Raw genomic sequence first — 16233 nt, 5'->3', positions numbered from 1 at the left:
AGCCAGGCGTAATTAGCTTGTTGAATCTCTTCTCCCTCTGGCCTCGTGTTAATCACTTTTCACACCGCTTTCATCCCAGCTCCCTCTGGCCTGGTTCTGTCTCTGTTGCAGGCATGCCCAGAGCGGGGAGCAAGGGGACACGGCTGGAAAAGGAGCCAGTGGCCACGCTCTGCTGCAGCCTGCCCTGGAGAGGGGCCCTGGGCCCTCAGGGCAGAGAGATTGCTCCTCCACGAGGAGATGGGAAAATTGCAGGCTAAAAATAAAGCATTGGCTCTCCTAGAGGGTAAATGAGCCCGTGGGACAGCTCTCCTTGCAGCTCTGCTCCATCACAGCTGGCTAACACGGGGCTGGGCATGGGGCTTGCTGCCCAGGGGTCCTGGCCCAGAGATCACCATGATGCTCAGGGTCTCTGCAAAGTGCAAAGGGCCAAGACAAAACCTCTGAGTCAAATTCAAGTTTGGGAGAAGGGCAGTTTGGAAATGATCAGGGGCTCTCTAGCATGATGTCATTCTAGGCTTAGCAGTCCAGGAGCCTGGAAGGTGCTGAATGGTGTCTGCTTTTGCCTTTCTCCTGCCAGGAGCAGGGTTAGACCCTGGTCTGGGCACATATGGAGACAGAAGCACCCCCAGTGAGCCCAGTGAGGCCTCTGTGGGGTTGTGATTCCCCACTGTGCAGGCATCTAGGGGGTATCATGGTGCAGCCCTGGGGCAGCATCTCCTGCCCCAGCTGTGCTAGGCAGGCAGGGAGGGAGCTGATGTCCCCTTGGCCAGTTTGACTTCAGCATCCCCTCCCAGTGCCCCGGGAGGGTGGCAGGGAAGTGTCTCATTTCCCCAGAGCATCTGCCACTGGAACAGGAGCTCAGGGTGGTCAGACCAAAAGCAGCTCTTAGACAAGAGATGCATGGAGAAACAGGCTCAGAGAGGCTTTCCAGCAACTGCCAGCCCCAGGCTAGGGTCTCCGCTCTGCTGCCCGTGAGATGGGGCATTGGGCAGGCTTCAGGGAGCCCCCAGCCCTGGCAGTGCCCAGAGCAGAGCCGCAGACCTTGCACGTGGCTGTGACCTGCATGTCCCCCCTGCAGAGCCAGCGGGTGCCACGTGCGTGGGTGCTGGGTGCACCTTGGCGTGGTGCAGTTTCAGCCTTCATCTTAAGCCCCGGAGATCTGTTCTGTTGGCAGTGCCCGTGCCCCCAAGCCCCTGCAAACAGGGCTGCGGTTCCATGGCCGAGAGAGCATTTCTGTTTTCACCTGCTGTGCCAGCTTGCAGGCTGGGTGTGCGGGTGTCCAAGCATTGCCCTTGTCCTGGGAGGGCTCTATGAGGTGGAGGTGGGCCAGCGCAGGGGCAAGGCGGGATCCCGCCCTGCGGCCAGCTGGCCGGGCTGGGCAGCTGCTTTCCTGCTGTGCCCGTGGCTCTGGCAGGAGGAGGCCTGTGCACGCCTGGCCGCAGGGCGCAGCGCTGCCTGCTTGTGCAGAGGGACTGTAATTTCACCTGCCGCTGGGTTCGAAGCCCTGCTGCAGGGAGGTGCAGGTGTTCGTTTGCTCAGGAGGCGAGGAGGGAGCAGTTGAGGGTGGAAGATGTCCAGGGAGGGAATTAGCAGATGGAGTGGAGGGGGTGGTAGAGGAATGGGGCACAGCAGGGCAGAGACTCGCACCCTGTTTCCTTCGGCCACCTTCCTAGCGTGCGCTGTGGGTGAGCTCGTCTTTGGGGAGGGCTGCTGGCAGACCTTGCACAGCTGGTGACAAGTGCGATTTGGGGGACTGTGAGCCTCCTTCTGCCCCTGTCCCCTCGGCCTCCCAGCTGGTCTGGGGATGCTGCAAGATGACAGGACTGCAGGTCACAGCCCAAGCAGCCAGACTGAGGGGATGTGCAGAAAGCAGTGATCAGAGGAGCAATCGGTGGTTGAGGATGGAAAGAGGAGGAGAAAGCCTTGCCCAGAAGGTGCTTTCAACCAACCAAGCATGCTTGGGCTTCAGGATGTTGCTGGGCTGCCCGGGATCCAGCTGTCCCACGGCTGAGGACACAGTCCTTGTGCCTTGCTGGGGTGGGGGTGGGGGAGAAGGGTATATCTGGTGTCTGGGTAAAATGTCCTCTCCAGGGCTTTGGTCCCATGAGACAGGCCTGGGGGCTCTGCCTGCAGCATACCGAGCACCAGCTCTGTGGCCCTGTGCATGGGCTTTGAAGCAGGGCGATGCACAGACCGTCCCTGTCTTTCAGGCCTGCTCCACCAGCCTTTGGGGAGCCCCTGAGCTTCAAAGCCCTTTGGCATCTGTATTCAGTCCCCACAGACAGTCCTGTCCCCACTTCGCAGCATCTCATACATCATATGGCCAAAGAAATAATTTTTCTGCCAGTATCTCCCCTAGGCTCTGATCTCTGCGGCCAGTTCTAGCCTGTGCCCTCTGTCCCTTTTGGGGCTGCCCAGTGCAAGGGTCCTGCAGCCTCTCTTGGCTCCCTGGCACAGAAGAGCAGCCCAGCCCTGAGTCCCCGGTCTTTGCAGTCCCATGAACCTCAGGTCTCGCGTGGCTGTGCCCAGCCCTCGTTACGCTGTGCTCTCTCTCTGTCAGCCCTGCTGTGCTCCGGATGCCCCAGGCTGAGGCCGCGTCTCCCCAGGGCAGGACTCTGTCCCTCACTCTGAGAGATGCCAGCTCTGATTTCATTCCCTTGATGAACGACCGTCTGCTGCCTCCTGGCCCCAGCGGCTGCTGCAGGCACCCTGGCCCTGGTTACTCACTGCTCTGACACCTCTAATGGATGAGGGCCATTTGCAGAGCTGCAGCTGGCAGGACCCATCATGACACCTCCAGGCAGCTGGGGGACCTCACTGTCTCTTCCTTGTGCTAGTCTTCAGAGCAGAACCAGGAGTGCTGTGGGTCCTGCTGAGCTCTATCCGACCCAGGAGGTGGCTAGGCTGGGCGCTGCAGTGGGGGAGCAGAGCGGGCTGCAGGCAGGTCATTAGCACTGGAACTGGTCATTAGCACTGGACCAGGTTGCCCAGAGAGGTTGTGGAGTCTCCTTCTCTGGAGATATTCAAAGCCTGCCTGGATGCAACCCTGTCTAACATGCTCTAGGTGACCCTGCTTGAGCAGGGTGGTGGACTAGATGATCTCCAGAGGTCTCTTCCAACCTTACCGATCCTGTGATTCATCCCTGGGATACCAGTTCCTCCTGCCAGGTCCCACAGTCTGAATCTCCGTGGGGCAACCCTAGGCAGTTGAACATGGGCTTTGGGAGCTGCAGGTGCAGGACCTGCAGGGAACTGGGAGAAACTGCGGGGTCTCACCACTGTGGGATGCAGCAGGGCTTGCTGAGGGCTGGGGTCCTGGCACTGGGGTGGTCCAGCAGGCAGGATGAAATGCTGCTGGGTCCATGTTCAGGGGCCTTAAAGCCACTCATTTGCACCTCTCCCACTCATCGTGTTAAGGATGAGTTACTGTGAGCGAAGGGGGGCTTTTGGCATTGCCTAGTGGGTGGTTTTGGTGGAGTCTTTTCCAGCAGAAGGGTGCTGTGGAATGGGGGCTGGGGGGGGGGTTGTTTCTGTGGCCATAGAGCTTCTGTCTCTGCGTTGGGCTTTCTGCTTCCTGGTGGCTCTGCAGACTGTGCCACTGGAGAAAGCCCTGATGAGCGTGGCCCTGCAGGGAGGGCAGGGACACGGCTGTGATCGGGGCTGACCCCAGGTCCTGCTCTCTCTCTCTGGGCAGACCACAGAGCTGCCTTGCTGCAGGAGGGGGGTGTCCCGAGCTTCCCATGCGACCCTGGTCCTGGGTTCAAGTCCTCCCCCCGCGGCATTTGGAGAGGCAGTCAGCCCCACAGCATGTAACTCCCTGCCCTGGCGGTGTGGCGCTGGCTGGATCCAGCCACCGAGGACGCATCAGCTGCTGGTGGCTGAATCCAAAGCGGCCCCGGCTACCCTGATGGGGATCACCTGGGGTGCACTGGCAAGATGCTGTTGGTCCCTCTGCTGAGCACTGGGTCCCTTTGCAGAGCAGGTACTAATGACTGCATGGATTCATTTCAACAGCGTGTGGAGGTGGTAATGGGAGATCCCGTTTTCTTCTGGTGTTGCCTAAGGATGGAGGCTTGCTGTGTGTGCGTGCGTGCCTGAAGTCACTGGGCTGTGGAGTGATGCATGGGAAGCGACAAACCACTTAACCTGGCAGACCTCCCGCAGCAGATAAAACACTGTCAGCACTTTCTGTTTGCTTGTTTTGTACCAGCGACTTGATAGCTTTGGCGGGTGGGTGGAGGACATTTAGGAAAGGAGCTGTTTCTGCTGTGGGCTGGTAGTGCCAGGAACTGGGGGCCCTTCTCGTGCTGCAGATGAGCCCCAGTGGAGCAGATCGTGTCCAGGCAATGAGCCCCTCATTTGGGCAGAGCCATTTCCCAGCGAGGTGGAGCCCAGCTGGCCTTGGGGACTTGCTCATGGTCTGGGTGCTGGCGACGGAGAGGGGACAGTGTGTCCTCCCCAGCAGAGCCCTCCCCTGGAGATGGGCACACCAAAGCCAGGACAGCAAAACCCCAGCCCTGGTCACCCCCTCTCCCGTTGTTAAGCTGCATGTGCCTAACTTGCTCCCTTCCCCTGCCCTGGGTCCCCTGGTATTGGGCTCCATTCAGTTTCCTCCTTAAGAAAATGCCCATGTTCTTTATTTTTTTTTCTTTTTCCTTCTTTATAACAAACTAAAGTGTAACTTGCACCTGACCTGACCTACTGCACGTGCCTATACCTGCTGCCCCTGTGAGTCCAACCACAGTTTACTCTCTGTTGCATCTCTCTCTCTCTCGCTGTGTGGTTTTCCTCCCACCCTGCTCCCTCTCTTGGTTCATCACACTTGCGTTGAGTGTTGCTTTGCCTGTCCTGTCTTTTCCTGTTGGGCTAGAGGACTGCTCCTGCCTCTGAGGTCTATTCCCACAGCTCTGCTCTGCTGGGAGGAGACTTGGGCCCAGAACGTCTCTGGAAGTTTGAAAGGTGCAATTTTCCTTTCCCTTTGTAAACTAAAGCCCCAGAAAAATAGCTGGGGTAAAATCATATTTTATGCACAACTGAGATGCCCCCTTCTAGTAAATTGAAACCCCTTTCTTCCCATGTCCACAAACCCCAGAGTGGATGGGGCCACGTCATGCTGTCCTGTTAGTGTCAAGATCCTGGTCTTCACCCCTGCCTGTGTTGCCCCATCACAAATGCCAGGGTGAGCATTTGTGCAACCCTAACATTTGCACATTGCTGGCATTTGCAGCATCCCTGCTGTGGATGCCACTTCCCCGGGGACAAGTTTTCCCTATCTATCTGAGTGGGTTTATATGATGCTGGAGTGGACAATGACCTCTTGGAGCTGTTCTCCATCTGCCAAGGGTACCTGGGCTAGCTGCCCCTGCACCAGCCAGCTGCTTTGATGCGAGTGTGAAGGGCCTGTGGTCCTGCCCAGGGGCACTGGCCCCTCTGACCAAGGCTGGCAGCTGCTGGATGCAGACCGATATCCCCTCAGATACTGGAGATGGATCTTGCACAGCACCATTTCCCCAGCGCGCAGGGCACAGCTCAGCCCACAGGGCTGAGAAAGCCGGTGGAGAAGTCCCATCTCCTGCTAGCCCCATAGAGAAACAACCCCAAAACTGGGGTCCAGGATAGCAGATATCATGGCCTTGGGGCGGGCTGCTTGCAGATGTCCAGGACCTTCAGAGCAAACATGGTGCCAGAGGGACTTTGCACCTTTCGTGCCATCAGTGCCCCACATAGCTGTCTGCATCCCTTCCTCCCCTCCCTGCCTGTGGCGTTAGTCCTGTGCTGAGATCGCTGGCTTGAGGCAGTCTGTGGGGCCCTGCATGAAGGGAGGTTGTGGGTCTGTGGCCATGGGGCAGCACCAACGGGTAAGAGATGGGTCTGAGCAAAGTCCCAGGATTGGGATTGGGGACAGAGGGCAGCAAGGGGTCTGGGCAGTGAAGGGACCTGCTGCCCACACAGGAACCACTTGGAAGGAATGCTCCTGAGGCAGGCTGATGTGGGGAGCCCCACAACCCTGCCCCATAGCCTGGCCAAAGCTGAAGCCCTGCGCCCCATCCCTTTCTGGCAGTCTCAAACCTGGGCCCCGGGCTTGGATCCCTGGTGCCACGCTGGGATGGGGGTGCATGTCGCAGTCTGGGGTGCATGGCTGGGCTCGGTGCATGGTTCGCGTGCAGCCGTCACGTGCCAGCAGGATCAAACCCGGCACCAAGCCACGGCGTTCCCCTCCAGTCCTGACTCGGGGGAGTCCAGATGCAAGCTATTTCTCAACACGTCTCGTTCTGGGCTCTGTCCTGCCCCAGCCCTGCCTCCGTGCACAGCCCTGGGCGTGCACAGCCCTGGGCGGTGAGGAAGCTCCCTATGGAGCAGGCCTTCGGCCTTGGGGCTAACAGGCAGCGTGTGGTCCTGCCCTTTCCCTGATCTCTGGGCTGGGGGGTGTCTCTAGTGCACCCCGGCATGCTCCAATGAGATGCATGGAGGACCTGCATCTCGGTAGCCCAGGACAGTTACCCTTTTGTTGTCACCTTTTTTGGAGCCTTGGGAGCTTCTCAAGGATGGAAACGCCAGAGCCGGGTTTGTCCTGGGACGAAGCAGAAAGGCCAAGTGGATCCTGGGTGGGCTTCGCCTTCCTGCTCTGTCCCCTGCTGCATGAGCTGCCTCCGGCCCTGCTCGCCCCGCGCTGGATGCCCTGGCCCTGCTACCGGCTGGGCCCGGGGGCCGCTGCTCTGTTAACTCTTCTTCTGCTTGGTGACTCCTTCTTTCTTCCAGGCAACCCGCCGGGCCAAACTAAAAAAGCGCTGAAGCAGCGATTCCTCAAACTGCTGCCCTGCTGCCGGCCCAAATCCATCCCCTCGCTCAGCGAAAGCAAGTGCTTCTTCTTGCCTTTGTGTGTGTGTGTCCCCGGCTGCCCTCTGCCGCGGCCCTGCCACGACAGGCTGTGCCGCCCCCCCTGCCCCAGAGCCGGGGGTGTCAGGACCAGTCCTGTCCCAGAGTGGTCCGATCCGATGGGCTTTGCACCCACTCCATCCTTGCCCGCTCCCAGGCTGTTTCCAGCTTGCTGGAGGAGCTCTCATGGGACGCTGAGCTGCCCGCCAGCGGCTAGAGCCGCTCTGGAGTGGAGCTGGCTCTGGGCTATGCTGCAGGACCCTCCCAGTGCCGGTTTAGGAGCCAGAGCGCGGTCTGCTCCAAGCTCAGCCTTGGCTTGGAGATGGAGGTGTGACAGGGAGGGAGCGAGCTGAGCAAGGAGCGAGGGCAGAGCTGCCCGTGAGCCCGGCCCCTGTGCCGGGTGCTCCTGGCTCCTCTGTGAGCCCGAGTGCCTGGACGGCGACCGGGACCCTGCCCCGCTGTGCAAGCTGGTCCCTCTCCTGGGGGAAAAGGTGAGTATGGAGGGGTCAGGGCCTGAGCACCCCCCACCCCCCCACCCCCATGGCTGGGGGCTAGGCGAGGTGGGGCGCTATCTTGCGGAGCAGCGGGGCTGGGAGCCCTGCAGCCGTTCCCGGGGGCGGGATGGGGATCCCCCGGTCGCGGCTCCGGAGCACTGGCTGCAGCGAGCATAGGCTGTGGGAGGCTGCTGGCCGATGTCAGCCACTGCCCATGCCCAGGGCGTCTCCGAGTGTCCTGGCGGACACCCAGCTCTGGGTGTGCAGGGCACCCCAAATCCGTGCCACCCTGGGGCAGGGGTGAGGGGACCAGCAGTGATGTGCAAAAGGCTTCTCCTGGCCCCCAGCACAGGGGCAAGCGGCAGGGCAGGGCAGGATGGTGCTGGCCTCAGCTGCCCTCTCTTCCCCTGGTTCTCTTGCAGACAGTGTTGAAGATGAGTTTGAGCTCTCCACCGTCTGCCACCGCCCTGAGGGGCTGGAGCAGCTCCAGGAGCAGACCAAATTCACCCGCAAAGAGTTGCAGGTCCTGTACCGAGGCTTCAAGAATGTAAGTAACCCTGGCTTGGCTTTGCTAGTCTTCTCCTCCAATGCACCTCAGAGGGTGCTTTGCACCTGGCAGTACCCAGGGTTTGAAAACAGTTTCAGCATCCTGGGGATGAAAATAATGTCAAGCCTTGGGAGGTCTAAGCTAGATGCCACTCTTAACCCTGCTTTGGCTTTTATTTTATTATTTATTTTTAAGCACAACACAGTGCACTGAATCTTTCAGGGACTCTAGACACCAGATTATCAGACTGGTGACACAGGCTGGAGAGGCACCAGGTCCCTGTGTTAGCCCCCCGGCTCTGTGAGAGATCTCAGGTCCATCTGAAGGTTCATTGTGCTGGAAGGAGTCGGTCACCCTCTCCCAGCATTGGTCTGCCAGACCCCAGCTCTGGCATTGGTCGGTCTCCACCAAAAGGCAAACAGTGAGATTAGAAGCAAACTGGGAAAATGCCCTGAACATCAGAGCTCCCAACTGCTCCAGGACCACAGGACATCTGCTTTACTAGCACCAGATCACCCTATTTCCGAGTTCTCCTGCAGACAAGAACAGTGAAGCTGTCTGCAATTGCTGGGCACCAAATGTCTGGTGAATGGGGGAGAGAGCCATCCCTATCCGTGCAGCAGTGGAGAGCTTTGGATGGCAGATGCTGGGCATGCAACTTCTCCCAGGTGTGAGCCCACCTCCAGGGAGGTTCCTGAGCTCAGTAGGGAGGCCTGATCCACTGCTCTGCAGAGAGACATTCCCATTTCCTTGGGTGCACCCCAGGCACCCACTTCCCTGGGTACCTGGAGTGCAGAGCCCTCCCTGGTTGCAGAGAGCTGTCTTCTGAGTAATCATGGAAATCCCTCCATAGTGCTGGGGCAGACCTTCTGGCAGGGGGTGCTGCTGCCAGCCCACAAAATCAGGAGCACATTTCAACTAGCCTCATCAGCCACATCTACCTGGCAGTGCAGGGTTTGGGGAGGAAAAGGGGCAGGATGCAAGGACATCTGCAAGACTTTAGGGGATGGAAGCCCTTGGCAAGCCCAGCTCCAAGGGTGCGCTCAGACTGTCTCCAAGGCTTGGCCATGCAGATGGGATGACGCTGTGACTTGCCCTGGCAGGAGTGCCCAAGTGGCATCGTTAATGAAGAAAACTTCAAGCAGATCTACTCACAGTTCTTCCCCCAGGGAGGTGAGTGCTGTGCCCTGTCCCCATCCCTGTGTCCCTCCCCATGCTGAAGCGCTCACATGGGGGAGTTTGACAGGGCTGTGAGTATCTGAGCGCCGCCCCACCACTGTCTGCCTCTCCCCAGACTCCAGCACATACGCCACCTTCCTCTTCAACGCCTTCGACACTGACCACGATGGCTCCGTCAGCTTCGAGGTGAGCCACAGAGGGGGATGGTAGCGTGGTAGGGAGGGCATGTCTGTTCAGGTATCACAAACCAGGATGAAGATATAAGAGGTGTTGCTCACGGCTGAAGACTTATGGGGAACTTCACTCAAGGTCAGGAGGTCTAGGGGATCTTTGCTTCCTCTTATAATGAAAAACAGACAATAAAAAAAGAATATTTCTGTTGCTTCTGGCTGGAGGAAGAGAGACCAGCAAGTGTTTTGTAGCTATCTGATAGACAGCCAGAACCGTGGCTGGGTCTTGTGGCAGGTCTTGGCTGAGTGCTAAGCCCTGGCATGTATTGCTGCCTTGGGTGCTGCAACCCAAGTGATCCATGTGGGACATGTCAGCAAACAATCAATTGCCACCAGCCTCCTTTCACCTCTGAACATTTCCCATGTCAGCCCAGACCCAACCACAGGACAGGCTGACTCTGGGAATGAATTTACCGTTTGTAGACAAGTGGGGCTCTGCCTTCCATGGCTGCAAAGCCCTTTGTGGCTGTAGCTCTCACTTGTTTGCCTTCTCCATCCTTGCAGGACTTTGTGTCTGGGCTGTCCATCATCCTGCGGGGCACCATTGATGACCGCCTGAACTGGGCCTTCAATTTGTATGACCTGAACAAAGATGGCTGCATCACCAAAGAGGTGGGACTGGGTGGCCAGGCTGGACCCCCAGGGCCAGCACAGGCCTGCGGGAATGAGGGCAGGACCCAGGGGAATTGGCTGAGCTCTGTAGGAGAGAGGGAAATCAATATTCACTTAGCTCAGCTTTACAAACTGGTCCATGTATGGGATCAGCCCTCCTGATCAGCACTGATGTCTGAAGGTGTCTCTGTGGTGGGGGGGTGGATTGAGCACATGGAAGGGTAGATGAGGGGATGTGCTGCTTTGTGGATTCATCAACCATGTGGATACATACATGAACTTGCACTGTGCACTGAGGTGGCAGGAACACACGTGAGCACCCCACAGGTCCTTTGAGGGCATCACAGAAGTGGTGCAAGCTGGGGACCAAGCAGGGTTCAAAACCCCAGATCGATACTGCAGCTCTCCTCCCCTTCCCTTCAGGAAATGCTGGACATCATGAAGTCCATCTACGACATGATGGGCAAATACACCTACCCAGCCATGCGGGAGGAAGCACCCCGGGAGCATGTGGAGAACTTCTTCCAGGTGAGCTGAGCATCCCATGGGGAAGAGCAAGCTCTGGCTTGGAGCCAGCATGGAGAGCAGGCTTTGGCACGGAGCAAGAGAAAATAGCACATGCTGGGGATGAAGCAGGGCACACAGCAAGCAGCTTACTTGTGTCGAGGGGGTTTGAACCATGGAATGGCCCCCACTGGGCATTTAGGGTAGGAAGCTCTGCTTCCTCCCCTCTTCAGTTCTATGCCCCTGCATGGTGTGTGAGCCAGCTGCAGGCAGGGATGCACGGGGTCCAAACCCCTGCACGACCTGCAGAGCGGGGTGCTCGGCTCTTCCTGGGAGCAGTGAGCAGAGTCGCGGCTGTCCCCGCCATTTCCTCTGTGCTGTGTTTATCTGCAGAAAATGGACCGAAACAAAGACGGAGTGGTGACAATCGAGGAGTTCCTGGAGTCCTGCCAGAAGGTAAAGCCACCACCTGCTCTGCTCTGGGGCTGGGACACCATCCCTGTGCGGGTGAGGAGTGCTGGGCATCCTGCTAGGGCTGCAAAGCTGCCTATAACCCCTGGGGCTCCTGTCCTCCTCGGGAGTCATCCCAGTCTGTGGGTTGGGGCTGCCAGAGCACAGCAATGTGGTGCGACAAGATTTGGGAAGAACCGCTGAAACAGCAGCTCCGTGCCCAGCCCCACCATCTCCCACCTCTTCCCCGCAGGACGAGAACATCATGCGGTCCATGCAGCTCTTCGACAACGTGATTTAGCTCCCGGACCTGCCTCCAGCCGAGCTCTCCTGCTGCCGGGCCCAGAACCTGCTTCTCTCTTGACTTTTCCTTTGAGCCTCCCGCCGCCGGCTGCACAGGCACCCGAAGGGAAGGGGCCTCCGCTGCCGGAGACGCAGGCGGTGACGGGACGTTCCCTTCCCCGGGGCCGGCTCTGCTTTCATGGGGGATCCCAAGCAGGCGCTCCCAGACATCGGAGCGTGGGCACAACCGGCACAGGGCAAGCATTTGGCCCGGACGGACCTCCCCGCACCCTGTCCCCGGAGGGGAAGCTGCAGCCTGGGGCTGCGGCAGAGGAGGCTTCTCGCGCGCGCAGCGTCCCGCGCAGCCACGGCTCCCGCGTCCCGCGACCCTCCCCAGCCCCGGAGCCCCAGCACGGGCCCCAGCCGAGACCCTCCAGCGACACCGTCTAGGAACCAAGAGAGTCTTGCCGGCGCCATCGGCGCCTCCGCTCCCCGTCCCGCCACCCCAGCCGTGCCCTGACGCCCGGCCCGTTCTCCCGCCGTGGCTGTGCCCCCCGGGCGAGCGCCCGCCCGGGGGAGGGCGCGGGAGCTCCCCGCGTGGGGCCCGTCCTGCCTGCACGACCCGCCGTGTCCTTCACTGCGGCAGTGACGTCCACAGGCCAAGGAGCCCACGCCGACCCCAGAGAGCCCTCCAAGCACGGAGGATGTAGCCGGAGCCCAGCAGCCCCCAGCCCGGCTCGGCTGCCCCACAGCAGATGTGGGGCTGGCATCGCGCCGCCAAGGGCCGGCGACGCCTGGCATCGGTGGGAAAGGGCTGAGCAAGGCCAGAGGGTCCATGCTGGGCCAAGCCCCCAGACCCAGGTTGAGCCCCTGGTGTCAGAGCCGCTAGAAACGCCCCCCCCTCAACGGGGCCCTGAGCCAAAGCTATGGGGCTGCCCCCCAGCAGGACAATTCCTGGCCCAGCCCTTGCAGACCTGGTATGGGTTTTTTTATTATTATTTTTGTCTTGGGTTCAGTCCGTCCATCTCAGAGTCCTGTTCCTGGGTTCGCCGTGGGGCTGAGCACCCAGCCACAGCCTCCCGACGGCGGCAGCGCAGGCGTCCCACGCCTTACCTCTCCTGCCTCCCTCGCCCCCCCCCGCCACTCGCCCCCCTTCCTTCCTCCCAGGGCTCCCAGCCATCCCCCCCCCCACCGTCCTCCCCACCACCACCACGCGGAGCAGATGCCGCCTCCCCCCTCACGCTGCAGGTCGCATGGTGTGTGACCCCCCCCCCACCCCCCCCCCACCCCAGGGCATGGTGACCCACAACCCGCTTGGTATCTCCAGTCTGTATATTTTGTATTATAACAATAATATGGGTTAAAAAAAAAAAGACAATAAAATCTAACCACAATCGCTATGCACACCGCTGCCATCTCCTTGCCTCTGTGAGCTGGCGCTTGGGGGAAACAGGGGCTCTGCTGGGGGCTGGGGACCAGCGCTTGTAGGGTGCTGCAGCTCCACGCGTGGGTGCTCTGGGAGGCTGCAGGGCGCAAGCTGGGCTGGCTGCAGTCTCCAAGAGCCTGCCCTTGCCACCCATGGCGCTGTAAACACCGCACTGGCACTGCCTATCCAGGCTAACGTGGCCTTACGCTAAACGCGTCGGTGCTCGGGGTCGGGGGGCTGCTAGGTTTGTTATCAGGTTGGCACGAGAAGCTGATGCGGGAACCGGGGCTTGGGAGCAAGTGCCCCATGTTACGCTGGGGCGTTGAAGGCTCAGCAAGCGTTCAGGTAACACCTTGAAGACCTGAGTCTGGGCTAAGAACAGGTGTTTCAGGGCTGTAAACTGAGGCGCTGTTGCTGGTCTTTGGAAAAGTACAACCCAAAGAGCTGGGGAAAATGGCTTAAACCAAACCAAAGAGGAAGAACAAGCAGCTAAGAAAGCTGAGCAACATGGCAAAGGACCTGCATGGCTTGGGACAGTGCCACCTGCCAGCATCATGCACGCTGCAGCCCAGGAGGCAAAAGCCAACTCTGAAGAGCTGCCTGGAGACTGAAACAGCTTATAAAAGGATGGGATCTGGATATTGTGGGACTGTCAAAGCTGTGAGTTTATTCCAAGGCCTCTGACACCCCAAAGACCCTTCTGACCCTCTGGCCAACTGCCCAGGCTTGTGCACAGTGTTACTGTATGCGTGTGTCTGAGTGTTTTCCCTCTCTACCCTCCTTCCCCCAGTAACACCCTACTGAGTAGTAGTTCGGTTTGGTTGGTTGCTGCTTTGGGGAAACACCATCCGTGGGCTCGACATGCCCTCTTGTGGCACGGGGATGCTACAAGCCACCCACTGGAGTCCCTCTCTCCAGGGCAAGGTGCAGGAGAAGGATTGGGATGGCTATGTGAACCAGAGCTTGGGACCAGGTGTCCCTTGTTAGGATACAGCATTTAAGGGTGAGATGGGCCTAGGCTGGGAAGGTGGGTTTTTTTTTTTTGGGGGGGGGGGGGGGGGGGGGTGTGCATGAGTGGCTAGTTGCTGCTCTGTAAAAAAAGTGCAGCCTTGTCTTGCTCAAAGGAAAATAAGTAGTAACTAAGCCAGAAAACAGCTGAGCAACAGGGTAACAGGCTTACGCAGCCTGGGGTACTGACTCACTCCAGCATCATGCTGTCCAAAGCCTGAACACTGCCTAGAAACAAAACATTGTACAGAAGGAGAAGATCCCACTGCAAGATTATTGTGGGATCAGCAAAGCTGTGAGTGCAATACCTGCTTCAAGGACCCTGCTGACCTATGGCCAGCCAACTGTGCAGGTCTGCGTATGGTGGCATGAGAGTATGTGTGTGCTTTTCACCCAAATTCTTCTGTGTTTCTCCTCTCTAACCCTTCAATAAAACCTTGTTGGATAACAATACAATCTAGGGTGACAGTAAAATCACTTTTTTTTTTTTTTTTTTTTTCTGTTTGAAAGCTTTAGATTATACCTAACGGTAACTAGAAATGCTCTGTGGTCAGGGTCTTTGCTGCACTTTCCTGAGTTTGGAAACAGATGGATCCACAAATGCAGTCCTCTGGTTTGTCCCACAGCGTTGAAATGCTGTTAGTGGAAACAAGCCATGCAGGGGAGGATTTGGGAAGAGTAGAGAGCAAAGTGGGCAGGAGTGAATGGGATTTAGATAGCAGGGACGTGCTGTTAACCGGAGTTTTCATTCATTTTGTTCAGTTTGGGTCAAAATGTGACTAGGCTGCCATGATGTCCACAGCCCTCTCTAGTTCCTCCTTGCAGGCTGGGGTTTCCAGCAGTGTTTTGCCTGTTGCTCGCTAGTGTCTTACTGGGTAGTATCTGAGTTGGCCTCCCCAGCGCTGCCCTGGGCGGGAGGATGACCTTGTTTGCACCTCCAGATAAATGTTTACACAGCCTCAAAGGATGTCTTCTTTGCAGCCCTGTGGTCTCTGACTCATGCTCAGTTTGAGACCCATTGCCTCAGCCCCTCTCTGCAGCTGTGCGTGGTCGCATCTGGCTCTCAGCAGAAGCTCCTGGCCTGTTCCTGGAGAGATGCAGTCTGATTTCAAGCCCCTTCTCTGATTTACTGAGATGATCTCAGCTTTGCAGCCCCTTCCAGGTCTGCAAACATTCAGCCTCAAGAAGTGCCTGCTCAGCCCAGCCTTGTTTCGACAGCAACTGATAGCATTGCATGTACGCTGCAGCTCCTCAAAAGAGCGGCAGATGAGATGAGGCCAGAGATTTGCCAGCGTCTGCTCTGCTTGCCTCTCTGAGAGCCCATCATGCTGACAAAGAAGGAAGTCTGGCTGCTTCGGCATGATTTATTCCCGGCTGTTCCTCCCTTTATCTCAACTGTCTGACAAGTGCTTGTTCTGCTGCCTCCAGGAATGAAGGAAACATGCTGTGAAAGTGCCTGCTGCCCAACAGGTATTTCACAGCCTCAACCCACCCTCTCCTCCTTGCACTGGAGGGGGACAGTGCAATATTGAACCCGCAGCTGTGTTTGCTGAGCTCAGTGGGGCCAGCTAGACTAAAAGGGAGGGAGCAGCTGAAAGGGCTTTTTTTCTCTGAGCTCTCTGTTCTGCTTGCATGGTCAGGGTCAGGTTTCCAGTTGAGCCCGTGTGCAAGTGTGATAGGACAAGCAAGGATGGCACCTTGGCTCAGGCAGCAGCCAGAAGACATCTGAATGCCCGAGGTGCTGGATGGGCTGCTCCACACCACAGCTCAGGGACCTGTGGTCTGCACCCAACAGCTTTATCATCGTGCTTTAGGAGGGAGCCACAGCTGCTTGGAAAGGGAGGGGATGGGCAGCCCTGCAGCACCATGACTGCTCTGCCTTCTCTTCCCATCTGCACGTGTAGGGAATAGCTGATGTCCCCCCTGGATTACAGGGTAAGTGGACCTGACCATATTAGCATGTGAGAGGACATGTTTCTGGGCATTATGGGACAGAGCACAGCTTTGACAGCTGGCCTGTCCCCTTCCCCCGAACACACCAGACCCTGCTCATGTAGGGCTACCAACAGCTGCATCTCCTGGGACATGTCTTGGATGTGTCACGGTGGATGGTGGGTATGTCGGCACTGTGTGTGCAGGGAGGAGTTGCAGAAGCTGCCTGGCAGCTTCCCCATGGCAGTGCAGAAACAAAAGCTGGGACTTGAAATCCCTGTGTTGTCTTGATTCCTCATCCCTTTGAAATGCTGTGCCACCCCCTATGTCCTCTTCCCTAGGTCACTTTCCAGGTGCACACTGCTGCTGCTGCTTCTTTCCTGCCGCTCCCCAGCCTGAAAAGCAGCCTGCCAAGCAGCGTGGCCAGTCTGAAGCCAGGGATATTCCTGGTGCCTCTCTGACCTCGGAAGAGTTGTATCCCTTTCAGTGCTAGGGCTTTGCTGCCTGCCTCTATTGGCTGCAAACCCTCCCCAGACCGTGCTTGTCCTGCTACCTTCACACACCTGCTCAGCAGAAGGAGGCCCCGGAGGTAGCGAAACCTCACCCCACAGCAGGATACCTTCTGGGAAGCTGCTGGCTGGGCCTGCCCTATCCCCAGATAGGGTGGTGTGTGTTCACCCGTCAAGTAGCACA

At 58.3% G+C, this 16233-nt stretch overlaps 1 protein-coding gene and 1 long non-coding RNA gene across 3 annotated transcripts in view; one reads left to right on the top strand and one right to left on the bottom strand.

Annotated features, from left to right (window-relative positions):
- Positions 1-12570, top strand: part of KCNIP2 (potassium voltage-gated channel interacting protein 2) — a 35584-nt gene extending 23014 nt beyond the window's left edge. The window contains exons 2-9 of one of the 2 annotated variants that reach the window (XM_062580146.1): positions 6760-6855; positions 7793-7917; positions 9021-9090; positions 9212-9282; positions 9831-9938; positions 10362-10466; positions 10836-10898; positions 11146-12570. In XM_062580146.1, coding sequence (XP_062436130.1) covers positions 6760-6855; positions 7793-7917; positions 9021-9090; positions 9212-9282; positions 9831-9938; positions 10362-10466; positions 10836-10898; positions 11146-11193 — 686 coding nt within the window. In that variant the 3' untranslated portion in view covers positions 11194-12570. The remainder of the gene's footprint in view (positions 1-6759; positions 6856-7792; positions 7918-9020; positions 9091-9211; positions 9283-9830; positions 9939-10361; positions 10467-10835; positions 10899-11145) is intronic. The other variant, XM_062580147.1, reaches the window with a different exon arrangement.
- LOC134142719 (uncharacterized) lies at positions 8077-11568 on the bottom strand. Its single transcript, XR_009958946.1, has 2 exons — positions 9741-11568; positions 8077-9435 (listed from the first exon to the last, which is right to left on the bottom strand). It is a non-coding gene; the product is annotated as an uncharacterized LOC134142719 (long non-coding RNA).
- Positions 12571-16233: the final 3663 nt, after the last annotated feature.

This window comes from Rhea pennata, chromosome 7 (genome assembly GCF_028389875.1).
Source record: "Rhea pennata isolate bPtePen1 chromosome 7, bPtePen1.pri, whole genome shotgun sequence".
NCBI lineage: Eukaryota > Metazoa > Chordata > Aves > Rheiformes > Rheidae > Rhea > Rhea pennata.
The sequence above is the reverse complement of the archived record's forward strand: the minus strand, read 5'-3'. Positions and strand labels throughout refer to the sequence as shown.